The 22,543-nt window shown below is 34.3% G+C and overlaps 6 protein-coding genes across 6 annotated transcripts in view; 2 read left to right on the top strand and 4 right to left on the bottom strand.

Moving 5' to 3' along the window:
* Positions 1-3,995, bottom strand: part of cubi_01297 (uncharacterized protein) — a gene marked incomplete at both ends in the record, with an annotated part of 5,533 nt that extends 1,538 nt beyond the window's left edge. The window contains one exon of the mRNA XM_029018309.1: positions 1-3,995. This exon is cut by the window's left edge and continues 384 nt beyond it. Within this exon, the coding sequence (XP_028873302.1) occupies positions 1-3,995 (3,995 nt within the window).
* Positions 3,996-5,144: 1,149 nt separating this feature from the next.
* Positions 5,145-8,310, bottom strand: cubi_01296 (oocyst wall protein 7; the record flags this gene model as incomplete). The annotated part of the gene is made up of 9 exons (XM_029018308.1): positions 5,145-6,109; positions 6,189-6,307; positions 6,373-6,382; positions 6,534-6,644; positions 6,710-6,844; positions 6,941-7,008; positions 7,082-7,685; positions 7,776-8,087; positions 8,220-8,310. 9 exons carry the CDS (start codon positions 8,308-8,310, stop codon positions 5,145-5,147), a joined length of 2,415 nt encoding a protein of 804 aa, XP_028873301.1.
* A 683-nt stretch (positions 8,311-8,993) lies between these two features.
* On the bottom strand, positions 8,994-12,533 carry cubi_01295 (uncharacterized protein; the record flags this gene model as incomplete). The annotated part of the gene is made up of 1 exon (XM_029018307.1): positions 8,994-12,533. One exon carries the CDS (start codon positions 12,531-12,533, stop codon positions 8,994-8,996), a length of 3,540 nt encoding a protein of 1,179 aa, XP_028873300.1.
* A 2,234-nt stretch (positions 12,534-14,767) lies between these two features.
* On the top strand, positions 14,768-18,769 carry cubi_01294 (uncharacterized protein; the record flags this gene model as incomplete). The annotated part of the gene is made up of 1 exon (XM_029018306.1): positions 14,768-18,769. One exon carries the CDS (start codon positions 14,768-14,770, stop codon positions 18,767-18,769), a length of 4,002 nt encoding a protein of 1,333 aa, XP_028873299.1.
* Positions 18,770-19,245: 476 nt separating this feature from the next.
* On the top strand, positions 19,246-19,809 carry cubi_01293 (ribosomal protein L18; the record flags this gene model as incomplete). Its single annotated transcript, XM_029018305.1, has 1 exon — positions 19,246-19,809. One exon carries the CDS (start codon positions 19,246-19,248, stop codon positions 19,807-19,809), a length of 564 nt encoding a protein of 187 aa, XP_028873298.1.
* Positions 19,810-20,086: 277 nt separating this feature from the next.
* cubi_01292 (uncharacterized protein) lies at positions 20,087-21,391 on the bottom strand (the record flags this gene model as incomplete). The annotated part of the gene is made up of 1 exon (XM_029018304.1): positions 20,087-21,391. One exon carries the CDS (start codon positions 21,389-21,391, stop codon positions 20,087-20,089), a length of 1,305 nt encoding a protein of 434 aa, XP_028873297.1.
* Between the last annotated feature and the right edge of the window lie 1,152 nt (positions 21,392-22,543).

The raw sequence follows: 22,543 nt of genomic DNA, 5'->3' as shown, positions 1-22,543 counted from the left end.
TGGTGTTGTTGGTGTTGTTGGTACTGTTGATGCTGAGAATGCTGAACATGGGGAATCGAATGCTGGTTCTGCTGAATTTGCTGTTGGTGATGGTGTTGCTGCGGATGTTGTTGTGGGTTTTGTTGTTGCTGTTGTTGATGTTGTTGCTGAGGATGGTATTGCTGAGACTGATATTGCTGAGGCGGAGGGTGTAACTGAGACGAAGAAGCAGACTGTTGTTGTGAAAGTGGATGAGGATGTGAATGTGTTTGGGATTGTGGAATCCCTTGTCCTGCTCCTCCCATATGTGGAGTTATCCCCTGCATAATTCCGGTCCTTCCATGAGATGTTATTATCTCACCTTGAGCACCATTTGACCCCATCATACCATTAGGTTGGGAGTTGGGAATAATCATACTGGTTTTCCTTCTTTTGATGTTATTAGCCTGTGTAACAGCCTGCTTTTGGTTAATCTCCCTCTTCTTAACCTTGATCATTTGGTTGTTTGGAAGAACAATCTGGCCAGGTTGCCCAGAAACCACTGAGGGAGTGTAAGAGGACTGCTGCAAGGTAACTTGTTGTTCACCTCCTCCGCCTCCACCTCCGCCTTGATGAACCATTCCCTGTTGAGGAGGCATCATTCCAGCATGCTGACCAGAACCATGAACGTTCGCTCCCTGTTGCGCACCTCCGGCCATCCCTGAATTAGCTCCGCTATTTATTACCGAGCGTTGCAGCAAAAACTCGGGTAACTGAGGCTTTCTGCAGGTCGAGGAGGTTGATATTAAAATACCAGTCCCTCCGTATCTCCCTCCCATTGTACTTTGCCGATACCTATCTAAAGAATAATCAATCAGCTTTAATTGTATATCAATACCAGGTAAACGAGACAGGTATTCTTCAACACTCGTCGCTGGAGGAAGATTTCCAGGAGCCAATAAATGGGCCGGTATTCCACTTGGAAGAGGAGTAAAGTTCGAAGATCCTGAATGAACCCCTCCCCCTATCTGATTGTTTAGATTCCCTTGTGTATGATTTGGCATCATGTTGCCAGTAACAGGACCTACTGAGCCTGAATTATTTACTGTATTTGAATTACTTCCAACACCACCAATATTGTTTCCGTTGTTACCAATATTGACGTTCATATTATTTCCACCAGTATTAGTATTAGAAGTGCCAACATTACTTGGATTAGTATTTAAGCCACTATTAGTAGTATTAGGGGCATTGTTACTACTACTACCACCAACACCAATATTTCCGCCAGTATTGTTATTATTTGTCATTGTGGATTCTATATGTTGATTTAGCATCTGATTAACATGTGCTACTAAATTTGCATGGCTTTGGTGAGGTGGTAATACACCATCTTGAAGGATGTTTGACCCATAATTTTGTTGAATTGTCTGCAGATACGAAGTAATCTGGAAAGAATCCTGGAATTGCTGATTCTGTAATGACCTCTTTCTCATGTTAGCACCAAATTTGCTCACAATTGAGGATAAAAGCTCCAATTGTTCACTCTGGTAAGAGTCCACTGTCTTTATATTCTTAATTCGTCGGTTCTTCCCTATAGCTTCCCCAACGTCCTCATCATTATTGGAAACTCCATTATTACTCTTTGTTTCGCTTTGGCTCCCCACAGAACCTAAATTTGTTTGAGAAACAATTCCATTAGAGTCACTATTATTTATAATATCATCGTTGGAGCCCAAATTAGTCTCTGAATAATGATTGTCTGTCTTGTTTCTTTCTTCCTTGGTCTTTTTTAACAAATCCGAAATAGTCATTCTAGGAATTATCTTCTTTATAGTGTAAAACATATTGTCATCATTGCTGAATTCACTTATACCGTTTCCTCTATTTTCCAAAACATTTGAATCCTCCAATGGAAATGACTTTATTACATCGTTCAATTCCCCACAAGCTTCTACTGAAATAACTTTGGGATTCACATCCTCCATTTTGTTTTCGAAACTATTAGGATTTCCCAAGGATTCGCTGAAATCTTTCAAATGTCTCAAAAGAGAATCACTTATGAAGTATCGTTTATGCAAATTAGGCATCATATTAATCCGTTTCTCCTTTTTCATTAATTTATCTATATCACTCTTTGTAATATCTTTTTCAGTCTCACCACTTTCAACCTTAATTACAGTACTGGTAATATTATTGTTATTTATATTGGTATTTGGATCTCCATTGCTATTCCCAACATCTTCCCCAAAAGCCTTTTCAGCTTTATCCTTGTTATTGTTCTTTTCAACACTCTCAGCAGATGACCCCTCAGCTTCATCCCTATTCAAAAAATTCCATCTCTCCTGGCATTGCCTTGGTGTTTTCATTCTCCCATACAAAGCACCAAAAAAGTAGTTATGGGATAATGCAATTAAGCTCCAATTTGTTGTTGAAACCACCTTCTTACTCAAAATTCCACAGCTGGATGTAGAAGAGTACTGAGAAACAAAATATACCAATATAATATCCTCAGAAGTATCCCAGGTATCAGCATACGCAAGTATATCAAAGCTTGTTGTTTGATCAGCAACCATTGGAACAGTGCTAGGCCCTGAAATCCCCCCAGAACCCGAAACTACTACTCCAGCTCCACCTGTCACTCCTCCCAAAGCTCCTGCACCGGAAGATACGGCAGACGATTGTGGGAGGCCAATTCCACCAGAAACAGAATTTGGTATTGAAACCGAAGATTGAATATGTGGAGGAATCACACCAGAAATCTTCTTCGCATTGGAAGTTGTTCTTCTCCTACTCTTTCTCTTACTTTCCACACTAAAGTCATTCACCATTGATTCTTGTGACGATGAACCCGATATCATTCCTCCTGAAGATCTATATACGACATTTGAGGGAGATGATGCTACATAACGATTCAAGAAAGCTGGCAAGTGATCGACTGCAAGTACAAATAGTGAAAGAATTAGTGATATATCCTCCATTTCCATAAAGTTGGATCTGGGAGCAACCAAGTAATTCTTTGAATCTAAGTGAGGATTAGGTGGACGAAATTCTGCTCTTGTATTAATTATTCCAGGTCCCTGAAGTAATACTTGAACAGTGTCCGCCCAATTTTCAAGGTACTTACGATAATCGTTAAAATCTACTACCATTTCCTGCTTTTTTGAAAAATCGTTAAATAGATCAGAGATATCCGAATACTTTGCTATTGCCAAATTGTTTGAGGATTTGGAGGAAACTCCACCGGGGTTTCCTGAATTGCTTGTATTTGCATTTGTATTTGTATTTGTATTTGCACCACCTCCAGCAGAAGATCCTAAAGTTTGACTGTTTCCAGAACCTTTAATAGATAAGTTATCAGATTCAATTATCTCTGTAGATGATGCACTCTGCGGAATTACAGATTCAACAAATACCAGTGGATCCAACTGCAGTAATAATTCCTCATCCACAACCCACTGACAACCTTCATTATCGTGGTCAATATCAATGCTCATTGGAGAAGTTGGAACATCATTTTCTGAATTATTCTCAATACTCTTCTCCTTATTCCTCTCATTAGTATTCTTGATCAATTCGTTGAGCTTTCTACACTCATACATGCTCTGCTCAAATTGTCTTAAACAGTAATTATATAAACGCCTCCTAGAGGCATTCACCTTACCATCCTCACCAACAGATTCTGACTGAATAATCATCGTATATGGCTTTAAATCGCTTGGTACTAATTCAGGATCCACATTATCGGCAATCCCAAGCCAAAATGACTGAATTAATGCGCTGCACTTAGATGATACATGGCGTTCCAAATTGAGCATCTTTTTCCTCCAATAATTCTGAACCATTTGTGATAAACGTCTGGCTGCATTAATTTTCCATCTTCGCTCCTCATAGTAATCTTTTGACATCCAAACCATCTCTTGTAACAAAAAATCCCACTGACTCTTTACACTACCTTGTGGTTCAGGATATGGTATGGTATTGCCACTGCGAAGTATAGATAAGGCCTTCTCGGCCATATACAATCGATTCAGCATTGGATTCAAGTTTAAATCTTGCACCAGACTACTTTAGTTTATTCTTGTCATCGATCTTTTCCTAAGCTTATACTATAACCCACACAGTCGTTTTTTCCCTGATATCTTGCTGATTTCAGGTCAATTGTATCCTTTTTGGCAGTAATACCCTGAAAACGACCAAAAAACTCGGAAACTTTACTAATATTGATCAATTCCTATTCCTTTCTGTGGGCCTTTTTTCACCTTTTTTTCCAGGTATTTTTATGTTTTTTTTTCTTGGTATCTGTCTACATTATTTACCGCCAATTTATTCGTTACAAATTATTTAAATTAGTATTTATTTTTGACAATTCAGATATAAACCATCTTAATGCGCGTTTACCGCTTTTTTTTTGTTTTCTTGATTGTTTTTTCGGTATTTTCACACAAAAAAATACTAATTTGTTTCTTTCTTATTGAGAACTTGATCCAATACATAAACAACAACATAATCTCATCACAAATATTATATGTTTTTTTTCTTCATAGTAATACAATTTCAAATCGTTCTTATTTATTCTAACAACATTTTCTCAAAGATCTAACTTATTTTTTGCTTTTTTTTCTTTTACTCCAAATAACTCATATTCTATTGCCAAATATACCAAAACTTCTTTGTGTGCACATTCTTTTTCATAATAATAATGCATGTGGACAGATTATTTATGCATTTTTGTAAATATACATATATGCATGCAAATTAAAAATTGCTGAACAGATTTTTGAGTATCGAGGTTATGAAAACCACAGCTTCCTACAAAAATACCTACTTGAATTTATATTTCTTTTCTATTTTTCTTATCAATTCATATTTTTAACATTTTTGTCTATATAATTCTTATTTTTTCATCATATTGTAAACTAAAATTGAAAATCTAATCATAGAATCTAGCAAATTCGAAATTGGAATTCTATTTTTCTATTAAATTATATAAAATTTCTAATCAAAAAAAAAATAATTTGGGATCTTTTTTTCCTAATTATTGTTGAATCAAATAAAATATATATTATATAAAAATGTTGTGGTGGTAAAGAAAGTAAAGAAAATAAAGATAATCAACTTATTTATATTCAATAAACCTATTTTAATATTAGAAAAAGGCTTCTAAAATTAACATATTTAAAATTTTATAATTCATTTTTTTCCTCTGAAAGACTCCTCATATAAACAGGGTAAGATGGACTATTTGTGAACCTTGGGGCAGGTGCATACTGTTGGAAACCCGGGAAGGGATAGCCATATCCTGCAGCACCAGTGTTAAGTTGTGTAGTTTGAGGCATAATTCCCCCATAATTTGAATAGGCCCCATTTTGTAAATATGCTTGAGGAGGATAAATCGTTTGAACTGGAGGAGGCCTTATGGACTGAGATTGAGTTTGAGGAGGAAGTAACCTCTGATACGGAGGATACCTTATGCCTGGGTAATTTGGAATCTGGTTTTGGAATGGAACATTATTAACTTGAAAAGTTTCTTCAATTGTCTCATCATCATCATTCTTCTCTTTATTACTATTTTCTCCTGTTTGTACAATGTTTGTAATATTCTGCTTGTAAACATTAGTATCTACAGATGCAAAGTCATACTGAACATCTACTTTATAACATCTCTTAACAATATTGTCAAACATATAATCCTCAGGACAATTTGGAATTGGTTTGGAGTAAACTGTCTGACTACATTGGTCATCATCAATCAATTCAAATCCTGCTGGGCACATTTTGTTTGGCATATCCTCAATTTGTTTAATACATCTGGAATACTGAAGTATGTAGTCTTCCGGACAAAGCAATCTCGGGGAAGATTTAATAGTCTGCACGCACCCTTGAGCATCCTCTACAAATCCATTTGCACAAGCTATTATTGGTTCGCTCTTTGTATATGTTCTACATCTCCTTAATCCAGTATCAGAAGCCGTTACAAGTTCATAATTTGAAGGACAAGTTTCTTGTTTTGGTACAGTTTCTCTTCCTATGCATAGTGGAATTTGTCCATCCATTACTGTTATTGATGGTCTTAATCCTTCTGGGCATAATGGTTTCGGTAATATTAATTCAATTTTTAAACATGTTCCCTGAGGAGTTGCAGATGAACCTATAAAAAAAAAGTTTTAAAATGTAAATATTTTCTTTAAATTCAAAAAATAATCATAAGTTATTTGTCCAGGACTTACCGTTCGGGCATTTAATCTGAGGATCTGCTTGTATTCTACTAACACATAACCCATTTCCTTCATAAATAAATTCAGGTGGGCATTCAATATCAGTACTTTCAGTCTCCATTACTTTACATCTAATATTTTTAAAGTAAGATAAATCATTTTTACCATTAATTCCCTTGCCTTTCTATTAACTTACTTTCCATTACCTATATTTTGAGAATTCATGGGACATTCAAAATTAACACTTGTATATTCATTATATACACATAACTTCATGTTTTCATCAAAAATCCAACCTTTAAATTATCAAAAATAGTTACAATATAATTCAAAAAATTCACAAATTGAGTAACTAACCTGATTCCAAACATTCAACTTTTGGAAACGACTTCTCTACAGATACACAGTGATTATTATCTTGTACAATAGATCCCACTGGACATATTACTAAAGGTTGATGTGTTTTCTCTGCAATTTGCAAATTAGGTTAGTTTTTAATTTTTTCAATCTTTTTGGTTACTAAGTTAACTTACGGGAATGATGATGACTCATAGAATGACATAACTTTGTTTGTGGGTTATACATATAATCTTTTTTCTTGGGACATTCAAATTTGGCTGGTATCTTCTTTTCTTTGACACATTCTATACTATTTTCCAGAGAATAACCTATTTTAGTTAAATTTTGATCAATAATTAAGTTAGAAAGTATTAAGTAGATTCTATTTTAATCTTGGTTATTTGGATATTTATCAATCAACTTACCTTCTTGACAGGAAACCATCGGGGGTTTTGTAAGTTTCTTTATACATTGATTATTTACAAGCTCATATCTACCATGAAAGTTTTTTAAAAAAAAGATCAAATTTGAAATTAAATTCAAAGAAAAAACCAATTTAAACTTACTCTTGTGAACACCTATATCTTGCATCTATTATTACTGATCTGACACAACCATTTTCTCCGTTTCCCATTGTAGATTTTTCGTATCCTTCTCTACAACCAAATAATGCATTCACGTTAACTTGCTTTGTACAGTTACCATTGGTATCCAAGGTAAATCCTAATGGACAGATTTTGTTAAATTGAGATACTGGGACTTCCACTCTTTTCTCACATTCTCCGTTGTTTAAAATATACTCGGGAGGACATTCTAATGCTGCTGGAACTCTTATATCTTTTTGGCAATTTCCATTACTAAGTGGCACAAAGGATTCTGGACAAATTAAATCAGGCTTTGAATGCATTGGAAAAACACACTCATTTTCTTGTAATAAGTAATTTTCAGGACAAGAAATAAGTTTCGGAGCAACAAGATTTTGAATACATTGAATACCAACATTTTCATCCATTAAAATATCCGAGCCTTCATCACATGCTTGTTGTGCATCTGCTGTTAAAACTCCTGTACATTTAATCCCATTAAATGCCCAACCATTTGGGCATCCTAAAACAAAGTCTGCTACTTCCATTTTAAAGCATTTTTGCTGAGGGGATGCCGATGTTCCATCTATTGTAGGAACTTTAAATAAAAAAAAAAATTAATTAAGATCAAAAGTTATTTCAATTTTCAAGAATAAATTTAGATTTAATAGCTTACCTTCAAAGTTAAATCCCATTGGACATGTATAAAATGGATCTCTGGTGACTATCACGTCTCTTTTTGAATATTTTGGATTACCAGTCTCAACAACTGTTTCTTGTATTGATGTTACAGTTTCCTCAGATCCACGTACTTCTGGAACTTGGGAATATAGTGGTGTTGGGACAGGAAGCTCTCTTGCTATTCCCTGGGCAGTTGGCGTTCTTACAATACTTCCTTGGACCTGTACAGGTGTATGGTGATGTGTGTGATGAAAATGATGAGATCCTAATCTTCTTAATTGTGGGACATTTTCTGAATTAATTGGTTCTAATTTAAATTTGAGTTAATTTCAGTTTGAAGTAAATTAATAATAGTTTTCTCAATTTTTAGGAAGATTTGTCTTAATTTTTAATATATTCTTTGGCAACCAAAAATTCCCTCCTTCATTTCTTAACTTACCATTCAATACCAATATTGTTAATAGAAACAAAGACACACATTTTTTCAAATGTGGTCTCAGCTTTTCTGCAAAGTTGAGTGTTTCTTGCATAAATATTTTATCCAATTTTTTTATCCTGATTAGTATTTTAGTCTCATTTCCTTTTTTTTTATGCATCAGTGCTCGATGGCGAGAATCTTATATTATTAATTCATCATATCATATTTTAATACCTTAAATATTAATTTTTCTGCGCTTGTTTTTCCTTATGCAAACCTTGCATGTATTATGTGTAAATGCATGCAAATTGTGAAAATTTGCATATAAAAACCGGTACTAATACAAAAAAGCTATCCACATTAAAAGAGTTAAAATACATCAAAAGAGATCATATTGAGTAAATAAAGAAATAAAAGAGAAATATTAATTAAATAAGAGAAAAATTAAACAAAGTACTTATTTCTTTGTTTTTTTAAAATCTATCGTATTTACCAACGTTTATCTTGTTTAATACTATTCGTCACTCCCACCTTCTTTAATTATGTCTCTAGTATTTTTTTATTAACATTTAAAATTTGCTTAAGTAAAAAAAATTATATAAATATATATTTACTATAATCATCTAATCATTACTGTATTATAATTCATTCCTATAATTGTACTCGATCATTCTCCTTCGCTCAACGTTTGAGTCAAATTTAAGGTCCATGATTCTCTGAAAAACAAGTATTATATTAATTAAATAAACTAATTATCAATAAATTCAAATATAATTATTAATTATTATTGCTTTATTAATTTCCAGGTGTTTCTATACTAGTATCAGTTGTTGATTGTGTTGTAAGACCCCTAGAAACCAATGAAACACCATTTTCTGGGTTACTGTTGTTATTGCCAATATTGCTACTATTATCAATATTATTATTGATAATATTATTTTCATTTTCACTGGTAGTATCATTCTTTTCTATATGACCCGTTGTAGAAGGTAGAGCTATTGGGGGAGGAAAACAAAATGGGTCAGATGCCTCCAAGGATGTAGATGATACTGCGGCAGAGGAAGTAGAAACAACACCACCTCCCACACCTTCAGTTGGAATATCAGTATCATTATTGTTTGTGTGACTAATAGTTATACCATTTCCTATTAACTCGTACTTTCCATCCATACAAATTTCAGACGGCATAATCTTAGTATTAACTGTATCCAACAATAAATGGTCATTTTGGTGACCACTTAATAACATATTAGACTCTAAAGGTACTTCAATTCTATTACCATTATTATTTTTAATATTACAATTATTAGAGTAATCTTTCTGATAACTTGTAATTCCTTCGCCCTCTGTGGCTGCTGATAAATCTTGATTAATTCCTTGATTATTTTCCAATGGCTGTGAAACAGTAACCGATGATAATTCGTTTTTATCTCCGTCTAATGATAACACTGGAGAATTAGATGCCGATTTGCGACCTTTCAACATTGAATCAACTTCTAAACCTTGATTTAACGTATTCTCACTCTCTTTAAAAGCTTCTTTATCATTATTATCGTATCCTTGTGCTGCTTCTGCAGCCTTTGCTGCTGCCAACACAACAACTGCTGATAATTGAGGAACTTCATTTTTTTGGCAAATCCCAATATCGTTTCCCAAGACTGAAGATAAATTGTTACCTTTGTAATTATTCATTTTATCGCTCATATTATTGTTTCCTAAGGGTTCGTCTCCTAAAATACCTGATATTGTCTCCATAACAAATGATGATGTATTAGGATGTGAGACAATACTAGGAGTTGATAAATCATTCGAATTAGAGTCATCTACAGCTCCAAGACCTGAAACCATATGAGTATTACTAACCTTTCCTCTCTTTCTCAATGATGCCGATAATAATGAATAATCATCATATCCTGTACCTCCTGTACTTGGAACACCAATACCGTCATAATTTGAAAGGCCATTTCTTGCTCCTGAAGAACTTGAACCAACAAAAGCTCCCAATGCACCTGTCGACATTCCAATTAGACCATCATTTTCGATCCCAGTTAAGATACTATTCCCATTCAAATCATTTACATCTGGATTATTACCACCAACATTTTTAACATTATTTCCTCCACCATTATTACTTACTGCCCCATTATTTACAGTATTAGGACTACTACCCAATACTTTGTTAATACTATTTGAAGAAGCTCCCATATTATTCCCCCTTGTATCATGTCTAATGATACGACTACTTAGGTTTTCCATAGTGCCATTTCTCATCGATGACAAACCAGTATTATCAATATTTCCAGTATTGCTTCCTCCATCCAAAATATAATTTCTATAATCATCATAGTTCAGATGATCACCTGGGATTGTATGAGCTCCAGTATTATTCACAGTCGTTCCTCCATTATTCGGAATTACCATTGATGGGTGGATACCACCACCATTATCTACAATTCCAATCATTGAATTTGCACCAGATAAACCTCCATTAGTATTAACATTCGAGCTTGTATTCCCACCATCACCACCAGACTTGTTTCCACTACTGTTAGCAACGGACCCACCAACAGATGACATTCCAAAGCGACCCAAACCTGTTGGAATATGTGAGACTGGATGAATCGAAGGGTGTTGATGCACATGATGAGCTGCACTTTGTGTAGCAGAACTTCCACCAACATGAACAGGATCAGTACCCATAGTTCCCATAACCGGATTCTGGGAAATTCCGCCTGTACTACCTCCCGTTAAACCACCAGGATTACCTGGACCATTTACATTTAACATATCAATATTGGGATTGTGAAGCTGTTGTAAAAAGTTATTGGATATCATTTCATCGTCTCCTCTGTCCTTATTCAAATCCATTTCACTATCAAGATCACTTCCAGACTCCTGCTGGTTTGAAGTACTTTCATGAGCTTTCTTTCTTATATGTTGAAAATGAAGCTTAACAGCTTCTTCCCAGAGACCACAGACATAAGCCATCCTACATAACTCGTGAATAGTTGCATTTCTGAGTTGACTATATTTTAGGCCGTACTTGGAAAACAAATTGTTTATTTCATTTTCTCTTGAACTTCTGGTCTCTCTAATACGCTTTAATAACAGCTTTCTACCATCAACTCCAAGAGAAAGCTTCATCCCATCTCTATACTCTATAGTCTCCTCTCCATCAGCTCTACGAACGACAGGAGCTCCAAATTTAGACAAAACTGAGATCCTTTTTGATAACCTGCGCTTTGTCTGAAGACTCTTATACTTTCTCATTTCAGCATGACTGGCTGTCATAGGAATCTCTCCAATAAACTCTAAATGCAACCTCACTGCTGCGTTCCATAGTCCACATTGATGTGCAACTCTTAATAACTGTTGAAGATTGCTAGAGCTCATAAACTTTCCTCTAATACCTCTTTGATTAATATAACACCTGAGAATTTCACGTCCTGCTTCTCCCAGAGATATTTTAATGCCCTCATAATATTTTGGAATTTGGACATGCGGCGGTATATCTGATAAATCCAACATAGTCATTAAGTCAGGAATGTTACGAATCGGTATACCTCCTTGCCACTCAATGTTGTTATTTGTATTTGTATTCACGATTACATTTCCGGAAATAGGGTTATTACAATTCATTGGGATCATTCCATTATTTGAAACCATATCTACATTTACACCCAAACCATTATTTGGATTCATAGGCATTTGTAATCTACCGTTCGGAGAAGCTCCTACATTCATTTGGTTGTTACGACCCATTCCTGGAATTCCTACATTATTCCCCAATATTCCATTATCCAAGATACTTGGTTGTAAACTTCCATTTGACAAGTGATGATGATGCCCATATTGAGAAACTTGTGGAGGCTCCAAACCACCTCCAAATTTTAAAGAATCCAAAAGAGTAGACTGGTTTGAGTGGAGTGGAGATGAATTATTTCCACCAATCGGGATCAGATTCCTCATGTAGCCCATATCATCGTTTGGTAATGTCATTGCAGAGGGGTGGTGAATAGATGAATGCAACATACCGTTATTGGCACCAGTTCCTGTTCCTCCAACATTACCATTATTCTGTTGCAAAGCAATCCAGTTTCTCTGTAAGGCTGCTAGAGTGTTTTCATTTTCATTATTAGATGGGTTCCCTTGAAGTTGCATTTGCAGTGTAAGAAGGTCTCCTGCTGGGTGATTATGGTGATTGTTCTGGTATAAAATAGGGTAGCCTGTCAACATATTAGAATTCCCTGATGAAGGAACCCCATTATAGTGGTGGTGGTCCATTTCCCTTCCATAAGCTGACATCGTTGGTAGGATACTGTTACCACCATTCATTATAGTAATATAAATCTTCTTATCCTCGTCTGATCTCTCAAACAAGGACTATATTTAAAGTTTAAAACAGAAAGCCCAACTGATTGGGTTAATTAAAACATATATTACACTTATTACCACAGATAGTTACGTCAAGCTTAAATCATCGAATTGATTTATTAATGGTATGTGAAAGTCTGTTTAAAAATAAGACCAGGAACTCGTTTAGAAACCGGTATAGAAAAGAACTAATTTATAAATAGATTGAGTATAACTGAATAGATTACTTTTTCCTATTATATCACCAATTAATTTTCACCTTAGCAGCTTGATGTGTTTGTTTTCACAAAAATATACTCTATGCTGTTCAAATGCACAGACGGGGGAATGCTCAGAATTTGATCACTCTCCAAAAAATATATATATTCCAGTTGCAATATCCTTACCTTGCCCACAAACACTTCCTATTCTACTTTGATTTTATTTTCAAAATATTATTAAGATTCCCTTGCTAATTCAATTAATTCTAATATTAATACAACCGCCGGCGCGCCTATGGCGACAGTACGTAGCACTAATGTGCCGCCATGCGGTATGTGGAAGTTTGCACTATAGGAAATATCGGAACATTGTTGGCGGTAACCATGTGGATTGTTATGTAAGGATAGTAACAGAAGAAAGTTGGGTTGGATGAATGAAAAGACGTGTTTAGTATTAAATCGAAAATATAGTGGGGAGGTGATTGGTGAATCTTCTTGTAACTAAATTGTCATATTGTTTCCTTCATCCCAAATCCTCATAATTTATTGAAGAGAGATATTGGTTGCAAACAAATATAAACATTTTGCGCCAACTGCAGATTTCAAGCCTTAGATAATTTTTAAATTCATACTTATCTTATGTTCTCGCAAATTTTTATAGACGACAACTAGTAAGATGTTCTGAACCTGTTAATAGCCTCGTAACAATTATAAAATATTTCCTTTTCGTTCATAACTTCGTTTGAATTGCCATGAATACAAATTGATCAACACCGTATACATTTACTCATAGTTTTCGGTATGGATAGACTTCAAAATTAAATTAGCTGCCGAATTAATAGGATGTACTCAAAGGAAATATCTAGACTAAGCATTATTAAAGAGCATGAATTCGGATCATAAAATGATAGCGCAACACAAAATCTTGTAAAAATGAAGCGCTAAACATAAAAATAGCCAACCAATTATAATTTTATTAAGAACTAGCCAGATGTAGTTTTTTTAAGGAGAAATCAAGATTGTGATTCAAGAATTCGCTCTTAGAAGGTTAGCGGAGCTGGAAAGATTCTTACATCAGGAAGCTGCATCTTGTTTTGTCTCTGTCTCCTTGGGACGACGTCATCGTAACGTCCTGTATAGGTGCAATACTCTACAAGACGTAACGTCTAACTTGACAAACCTTTTTCATTGATGTTAGATATCATGATGGATTTAATACTACTCGTTTTCTAGCCTTTATGGGCTGTGCATTCAGTTGAACAATGAAGATCTGACTTTTTCTCACTCATTAATTATATTTTTAATTTGATCCCACATTAATTTCGATACCTAAAATTTTCATGCAAATTAATTTAACGGTACCTGTGATTTCTCCTTTTTACTATATGTGAGTCTCATGTGTTTTTTGTGGGGGTTACTTACCGAATTAAAATAACCTCTTTTTTCTTCCAAAAGTAGTTTGATTCTGATACATACAGTTTTTGCATCGTGATTGAAGCATAGATACTCATTTATTTTCATCAAAGTCAACGAACTCTCTATTATTTAAAGTGTAATTTGATATGTAGGAGCTATTTGAAGAGAAATTTTATTTTGCTTTCGCATAAAACATCTTTTTTAAAAATTCCTGGTATATTTACTGAAATAACATTCTAATTTTTCATTTATAATATGCAAAATTGCCTGAACTAAAGGCGGGCAAAATATGCATGTAATATTTGGCGCTAAACTGATTTGAACTCCAATATAGACATATAGTGTGGGGTAATGAGTTAATAAAAAATAAAAGGAGCAAGAGGGAAAATATATTTAAATATAAAAATAGGGTGAAGAGGAAGCATTGAAGACAATAATTTTTTAAACCTGAAGGGTTGTAAAATCCTTATCTCACCCAACTTTTTGTTAAGTCGAATAAAAAGGCAAGGAGTCTGTTTCGGATGAACAAGTATTAAATAGCAACAACATTCTATGCCTATTAATCCGGATTTAAACGAGATGGAATATGAAGGTGTGAAGACTGTCAATGATGTGGCAGATGTGAGGTTTTCACAGGGGATATTGGATGAAAATGACCCTGACAGTGCTAGGTTCATGGTATTAATTAGAAATGCCATGGAAGATTTACAACGCCAAGTAGAGAATGAGCGCTCGTTATATCACAAAAGTAGAGATGAATTATCAATAGCAGAGTCTCAGAGTAGAAGGTTTGAAACTGAATTGAATTTGGAGAAAGAAAGGAATAACCAACTTATGCAGGAGTTGGAGAGGCTTGAGCAACTAATTTCTGAGCAAAATGATAATAACAATACAGTAAATTCTGAAGAAGCCGATAATTATTGGAAATTATATAAGGATGCATTAAGTAGGATAGACGAATTAGAAAACTCTATACAGAATGATAAACGAGCAGAAGAGCTAGAACTAAAAAAAACACAATTAGAAAACGAATTGGATGGTTATAAAGACATGATTTCAGAGTACAAATCTAATAACCAAAAATTAATTAACGAAGTCAACTCTCTAAAACAAGCTAGAGAACTGGATATTAATGATCTAAAAAATGTTAGGAAAGAATACGATGAAAAGATACAAGATTTAAGTGAAAAGTTGGATATAGAAAAAATTGAGCATGAGTCACTTTTAGAGCAGTATAATAGGGTAAATACAAACTTGGCTGAAATGAGAGAAACTTTAAAATCAAATAAATACTCTTCCTTGGAGGAACTCATTAACACCGTCCAAATTAAAAGTAACGAAATTGAATCATGGAAAAACAAGTTCAATGACTTGGAGTCTACTGCTGGAGTTACTAATGAGAAAGAAATAGAATTACATGAGAGAGAAATCTCAGTTGTATCTAAAGAAGGATATTTGGTTGGAAAAGAAGCTTCTCTGTCTCATTTAGAAGAAAAGCTTAGGCTTCAAGAACGTAGTCTCGACGACAAAACTAAAGAGCTCGACCAAAGATCCTTGTCCATATCTAACTTGGAGAAGGAAATATTGGAAAAGCAGAAGGAATTCGAATCTTATGTTGACGATCTAAATTTGAGAGAACAAAGTTTCAACAGAATGGTTGAAGATTATTCTATAAACATGGAAAAGGTTCAATTTGAACACACTTCAGATTACAATAAGAAGCTAACTGAGATTGAAAATGCAAAATTAGAGTTGGAGAATGGCAAAGCCGAATACGAGAGACTGAAGAAGGAATTCGAGAAAAACCGTAGCGAGATTGAAGCTGAGAAGAGAAGTGTAGAACAAATTAAGAGTGAATTGGAACAAAAGTTAAAAGAACTTGAAGCTGGAAAGACTGAAACGAAGAAGCTCAAAGCTGAACTTGAATCTCAAAAAAATGAGTTGGATAGACAAGGAATTGAATTCCGATCCCAAAAATTAGAACTTAATGAAAAACAAAAATCGCTCGACTCACTAAAGGACGAACTTGTGAGTTTGGAAAAAGCGTTGATGACAAAATCAAAACAGATGGAGGAGGATGAACACCAATTTTATGTAAAGTTGGAACATGCAAAGAATGACAATTTACAGAAGATGAGTATGCAATATGAAACACAGCTTAGAAGCTTGGAAAGAGAGCTGGTAGAAATCAGGAGGGAATTAGATGATAGCAGGAAGGCATTAAAGGAGGAAAGAGAAAGTCAGGATTTAAGGAAGACTCAGGTGGCTTATCAAGAATCCCGTCTAAGGGAGCTTGAGGAAAGAGAAAAGTCAGTGAAAGACTTGGAGTGTTCACTCAACTCTCAGAAGGTAGATTTGGAAAATAAGCAAAAGGAATTTGATGTTTATATTAATGAGCTTGAGAGCCGTCAAAAAGAATTTGAGGAGTTTTGGTTTGAGTTGGATAAACGTCAAAAGAATATTTCAACTAGGGAGAGGGAGCTCGATAACAGAGAAGTCCTGCTGAATAATCAGAGAGCTGCTTTGAGTGAGTCTGAAAGAAGGTCTCTTGAAGAGAGAGAAGGGCAATTGTATGAAAAGGAAAGCAGACTTAAGGATAAGGAAGGAAAGTTCATAGACCGTGAAAGTAGGTTGGTTGAAAAAGAGAATAAGTTGATCGATCGTGAGAACAAGCTGATGGAAAAGGAGAAGGGTTTGTTAGAAAGAGAGATGAACTTGAATGATTTTGAGAGAGAAATGAATAGTTTAGGACAAAGAACTAAGATAGTTGAGGAAAGTCTTCTTGCAAGGGAGGTTAAGGTGGAGGAAAGGGAGAACACAAACAGAACTAAAGAATCTGCTTTAAGTAGGCGAGAAGCTTTATTAATTGAGAAAGAATGTTCTATTGATCGCAGGGAAACAGATTTGAAGGAGAAAGACCAAGAGCTGAAAGATCGTGAAAGAGATTTGGAGGGAAGAGAGAGACAACTACAATTGGAGAAAAAACCTCTTCTAGATGAGTTAATTAGGATTGAGGAGAGAGACAAGCAGCTTTTTGAGCGAGAATTGGCTATTCAAAGAAGTGAGGACCTTTTACAAGAAATGGAAGGCGTAATTAAGAGCCGAGAGAAGGAGTTATACGAGGGAATGAATTCCTCAAATAAAGATAAGGAGATTTGTGAATTGCGTAGAATGATTGAAGACTTAGAGATGAGGAATCGAGATATTGAAAGGGAGACTCAGAAAACTTGCCAGGTTCTCCAGCAACAAATCCAGGAGGAGATGAAACAAAAAGAGGAGCTGCTTTATACTATTTTGCATCTCCATAAACAGATCAACAATATTGGGAACTCTCTTGGGTATGGCTCATCCGATGGAACCGGATCAAATGATATTAGGGATTTGAGACAGAGTACTAGAAACGGCCAGCTACATGGTGTTAGTGGGGAAGAAACAAATAGGGACTCTTTGACTACAGGAAACGAAAATGAAAAGGAGACGGAAATTTCAGAAGTATCTAAAAGGAACAGCGATGTTATCAGTTCTTTGGAAAAGACAATGAAGAAACTTTATGAGAAGCTCCGGGCCACTGAAAGCCGGGAAAAGAATCTATTAAAGGAGCTAAGGCAGTTCACAGAAAAGAGCAGAAATTCCAGAATGAGAGCGTGCTCTGTTTCTCCATTAATTAAGAACATAGGAGAGTCTGATATTGCAGGAAACAACTGTGACTCTTCAGCTCCTTCAGGATATCCCAGTGAAATTCAAGCAACTCTAGAAGCCCCAAAATCTCAGGATATAAAAGCACCAACGCTCTTAAAACGTACCCACACATTAACGAGTGAATCTTCAAGCCAGCAGATTCTCCCAACATTGACAAATAATTCGCCGATAATGTATCCAGAGTCACCCATGGTTTTGATGCCACTACTTACAGATATTAAAAACGAGTTGAATGAATTAAAAAAGAGTAACGAGTTAAATATAAACAGAACAACACAGACAGACGAAAAGTTTGTTGGAAGTGATTCAAAAGTAGGAGAAAGAAGCAGTAGTGTAGCTGGGATAAGTTTTATTCAACCAACTAATAACAGTGGGGTGACAAACGCAAACTCTTCTCAGATATATGGGAATAACTTGGACTACTGCATATCAAATTGCTATGGTACCAATTTGAACAGCAACACTCTTCCAGCTTCTTCCAGTATTAACCCCCCTGCACCTGGCTCACTCATGAACAACACTAGCTTGCATTACCCATCAATTTCGTCTTCAGTTATGGGAAATAGCATTCATGAGCATAGCCAGCTAAACGCTCAAGCATCCAAAATAGCATCTATTCTTCAGAGTTTGCGTCCAAACAGTGGGTCCATTGCAGGCAGTTCTGTTGCAACAAACAAGGACATTACTAGAAAGTTACTGGAGCATGAACTCCACAGTTTAAGACAGTGGAAAAAGGGGATGAAGCAGTGGGACACAGAGTTTTCAGCCTCTTCTCACAATAAGCAAGAGGAGGCAATTGCTTGGAAACAGTTTTTGGATCAGCAGATGCAAGTTATTGCTAAAAAGTTAGAGAGGAGAATATCCGCAGCTTTACAAAAGTAGTAATATCAAGACATTTCTTTATATAGCAATCGAAAATTTAAAAGAATCTCACTCTATAAATTTCCCGTAAATTGTTCTAATATATAGGGCACCCAAAAATAGTTTCTGTTATATTAATTAAAAAAACATTATAATAGAAAATAACGAATAAACTATACATTTAAAGCATTTTTCCTGTTTAATTACAATATTAATAATTACGCGCCTTTATTCACTTGTTTTTCTTTCAATACCGTTGCAGGCCAACCACAATGCCCATTTTGGCGCCACAAAACGCGCCACTGGCCAAATAGTTGGCGTCTCTAATAATAGTAAATAAATAATGGAGACAAAAAGGCAAAAAAAAAAATAATTAAGCAAAGCGTGGGAGTAGTAAATTTCTTTAAAGTAAAAAGAAAAGAGTTTCTATAAGGAAACTGGATTTTATTTTTCAACTAAGTTTGAGTAAAGATTTTCTTTGTTGCTAGGAATTAAACATGGGTATTGATTTAAAGGCAGGTGGTCGTGTCAAGAAGACTCAATCTAAGAGAACTCGTTCAACAAACCCATATCGTATATTGTTGTCAAAACTCTATACATTCTTGGATCGTAGAACAAACTCTTCTTTTAACAGCACTGTTCTCCATCGTTTAAAGATGGCTAGAAGATTCCAGGCACCTATCTCTGTTTCTCGTCTTGTCAGTTTCATGAACGGAAAAGAGGGCAAGATCGCAGCAGTAGTTGGTACCGTTACTGATGACACTAGAGTCTTGAAGATCCCAAAGTTGACAGTTTGTGCTTTAAGATTCACTGAGACTGCCAGAAAGCACATTGAAAAGTACGGAGGAGAGTGCTTGACTTTTGATCAATTAGCTTTAAGGGCTCCAAAGGGTTCTAATGTTGTCTTACTCAGAGGAAAGACAAAGGCTAGAATTCAGGAGAAATACTTTGGTAGAGCTCCAGGTTTGCCAAAGAGCACATCAAGACCTCGCGTACAATCAAAGGGACGCAAGTTTGAGAAGGCAAGAGGTAGAAGAGCCTCCAGAGCATACAAGGCATAAGCATTTAGATCTCATCTTTTTTCTTATTTCTTGGAGTTTAAAGTGTAATATCTCGAATAATAATATTAGTATTATTAATAGGTAGTCAGATTAAATTTTTATATTTAATTATCGTGTTTTCTTTAATAGACGAAGTGTTTTAAAACTAGTAAGGTTTAGTGAATTATTTGTAAGCGAAATGAGTTCGAGAGTTAACAAAATTAAATAATTAATGTATAGATAGATATATAATTATGGTATTCCTATATGGGTGTTTGTATAACAGATATAATTCTAATTAAACTTTGGAGATAAATTGTTGAATTAAAAGTGAATCATTTCTGACGGTATCACTAAGTGACTCTAATAATTGTTGCTGACTATCTAGAGTCTCGAAAATGGCCTCCACATTACTTGGAGAGCTAATAGAGACTTCTCTGGAGTTCTTAGAAACGTCAGAATATGTTCCGTTTAATGAGGATAATTGTTGGGTTGGCTGTAATCTATTTAATTCAGAAATTGAATTATTGTTTTCAGAGCCTTTTTGATCAGAAGGGCTAAAGTGTTCAGAAAAAGCATTATTAGTAGATTTATTAGGAGAACTTTCAAGAAGATTTTTAAGGTCATTACAATTTTTTGAATCACTCTCATTCAATTGTTCATCAATGTACTTAATATTTGTTTCAATTTGATTAATTGAAGACTGCCAGGCTCCAAGTCTCATATGATTTTCTTGTATTTGATACATAACCTGATTCAGTTGATTATCTAATTGATAATTAACTTGAGCAAGGTGGTTTTTCTCACCGTATTCTTCAATCATGCATGAAATATGAACCAGTTGATGAATAATACTTTGATGCCTTTTTTTGCACTCTTCAACTCTTTTAATTGTACTGGTATTTAACGTCTGAAGAATTTTAACGTTTTCATCCTTTACAGATTTCATCTCACACAGCAGATTTTCCAGTTCTTTTCTTTGTTGTTGTTCTCTCTGTACTAATTCTCCGAATCCTTTTATTGGGAGGGTATAGCATTTACTTGGATTTGGATTCAGTTTTTTTGCATCATTCAAACTTTTAATAATTCCTTCGTCATTCAAGTTGTAATATATATAATTATCTACTTCTTGCTGCTTTTCTGGAGCCTTCTCATCCAATTGGTAAGTTAATGCAGTCATGCTTGGATTCATTTGTAATGAGAGCCCTTTTTGTAAGGATGACTTTCGCTTCTCTATTCTTTCAAGTTCTTGTCTTTGCTGGTGTGGCAAATTCATCATATTTGAAGTAACTGATTGGTTTTGGCCACCAAGTTGTGTGCTACTCATTGAAAATGAGTTTACCCCAAAATTTAATCCCGTTCCTTGATTTTGGTTTGAATTTGAAGTACCAAATAAATTGGTGCTAGTTGAACCAGAATTTAGAAAACTACTAGATAAAGCATTATTTGAATTATTCAATGTAGATTGGGTTGGAAACAGAGATGACTTATTGTCAAACAAATTGGTATTTGTAGAGGGGGTGCCAAAATTGAAGTTGGTTGAAGATCCTCCAAACCCAAGTCCTTGCCCTCCACTAGTAGAAAGGTTGCTGAAAAAAGACATATATTCCTATTAATAATCAAGATGAATTCCAAGTATTAATGATATCTTTACACACTTTTTTTTGGTCAAATGCTTAAATAAATAAGGTGGGTTTCTTGTTAATTGTTATTCCAAAAATTCGAAAACAACAGACTGCATGAGCCTCAAGTACTTTTCTATAGGAATTTTTTGACCGAAATGAACACAAAGAAACAATACACTTTCCCTAGTCTATTTTCTTTGTTTTGTATATATTTTTAAAATAATAAATCAGCTATCAAGATTAATTATAATCTTCCCGCCAAAAGTTCAGTTACTTGTGTAAATAATTGTTTTAGTATATAATATTAGTAATAAATGATAATAGAAGTAATATTAAATGAATTATTAATAATATAGTAAAATAATAGTTTTTTAATTGTAAAAGTTATAAAAAGTAGTAACCGCAATACAAAAAAATATAAAAATAAAAAGTATGAATTATTAAAATAAAATTGATTCATAAATAATAAAAATTAATTCCCTATTGTTTAAGATTTTTATTAGCTGATAGTTATTTTACCTAAATAAAGGAATTGGTTTGGACGAATATATTTTTCGTTAACTTAACCGAATTTTGTGTTTGATTATTATTACCCAAAGTATTAATTATTATTAACTAATTAACATACATTAATTTTAAACTAGCCTATAAAATTGATAATATTTTATTATTTTTTTTACACGTAATATATACCAAAAATTTGCTAACTGCAAACTTGCATGCAATTAATACCCACATGCAAATATTATAAAAAGAAAAAAGAAAATAAAAATATAATGACGAAAATAACAAAATTGAATTTGCAATAATATTTAAAGTTTCAGGTTTATTAGGGGCCAAAAATTGCAAAATTCAGGAGAAAAAGCAAAAATCAAAATCAACTAATTAATAGACGATGATTACAGGACTATGGCGCCTAATAGTTTAAAAAGTTGTAAACCCTCAGGGTGTGAATGAAAAAAAGGGAAAAAAATATTTCATACATAGTATATTTTGTTTATTAAGAATACTTTGAGCACATATATAAGAAACTGTACCTGGGATTTGTGGGCATTGTTTATTATTTTGATAGATGAACTTGATCCTTTGATTAATCTTGGATGAAATAATATATAAATATATATAAATAT

Source organism: Cryptosporidium ubiquitum (genome assembly GCF_001865345.1).
Source record: "Cryptosporidium ubiquitum isolate 39726 chromosome Unknown contig_8, whole genome shotgun sequence".
NCBI classification, from domain to species: domain Eukaryota; phylum Apicomplexa; class Conoidasida; order Eucoccidiorida; family Cryptosporidiidae; genus Cryptosporidium; species Cryptosporidium ubiquitum.
This window is presented reverse-complemented; position numbering and strand designations above follow the sequence as displayed.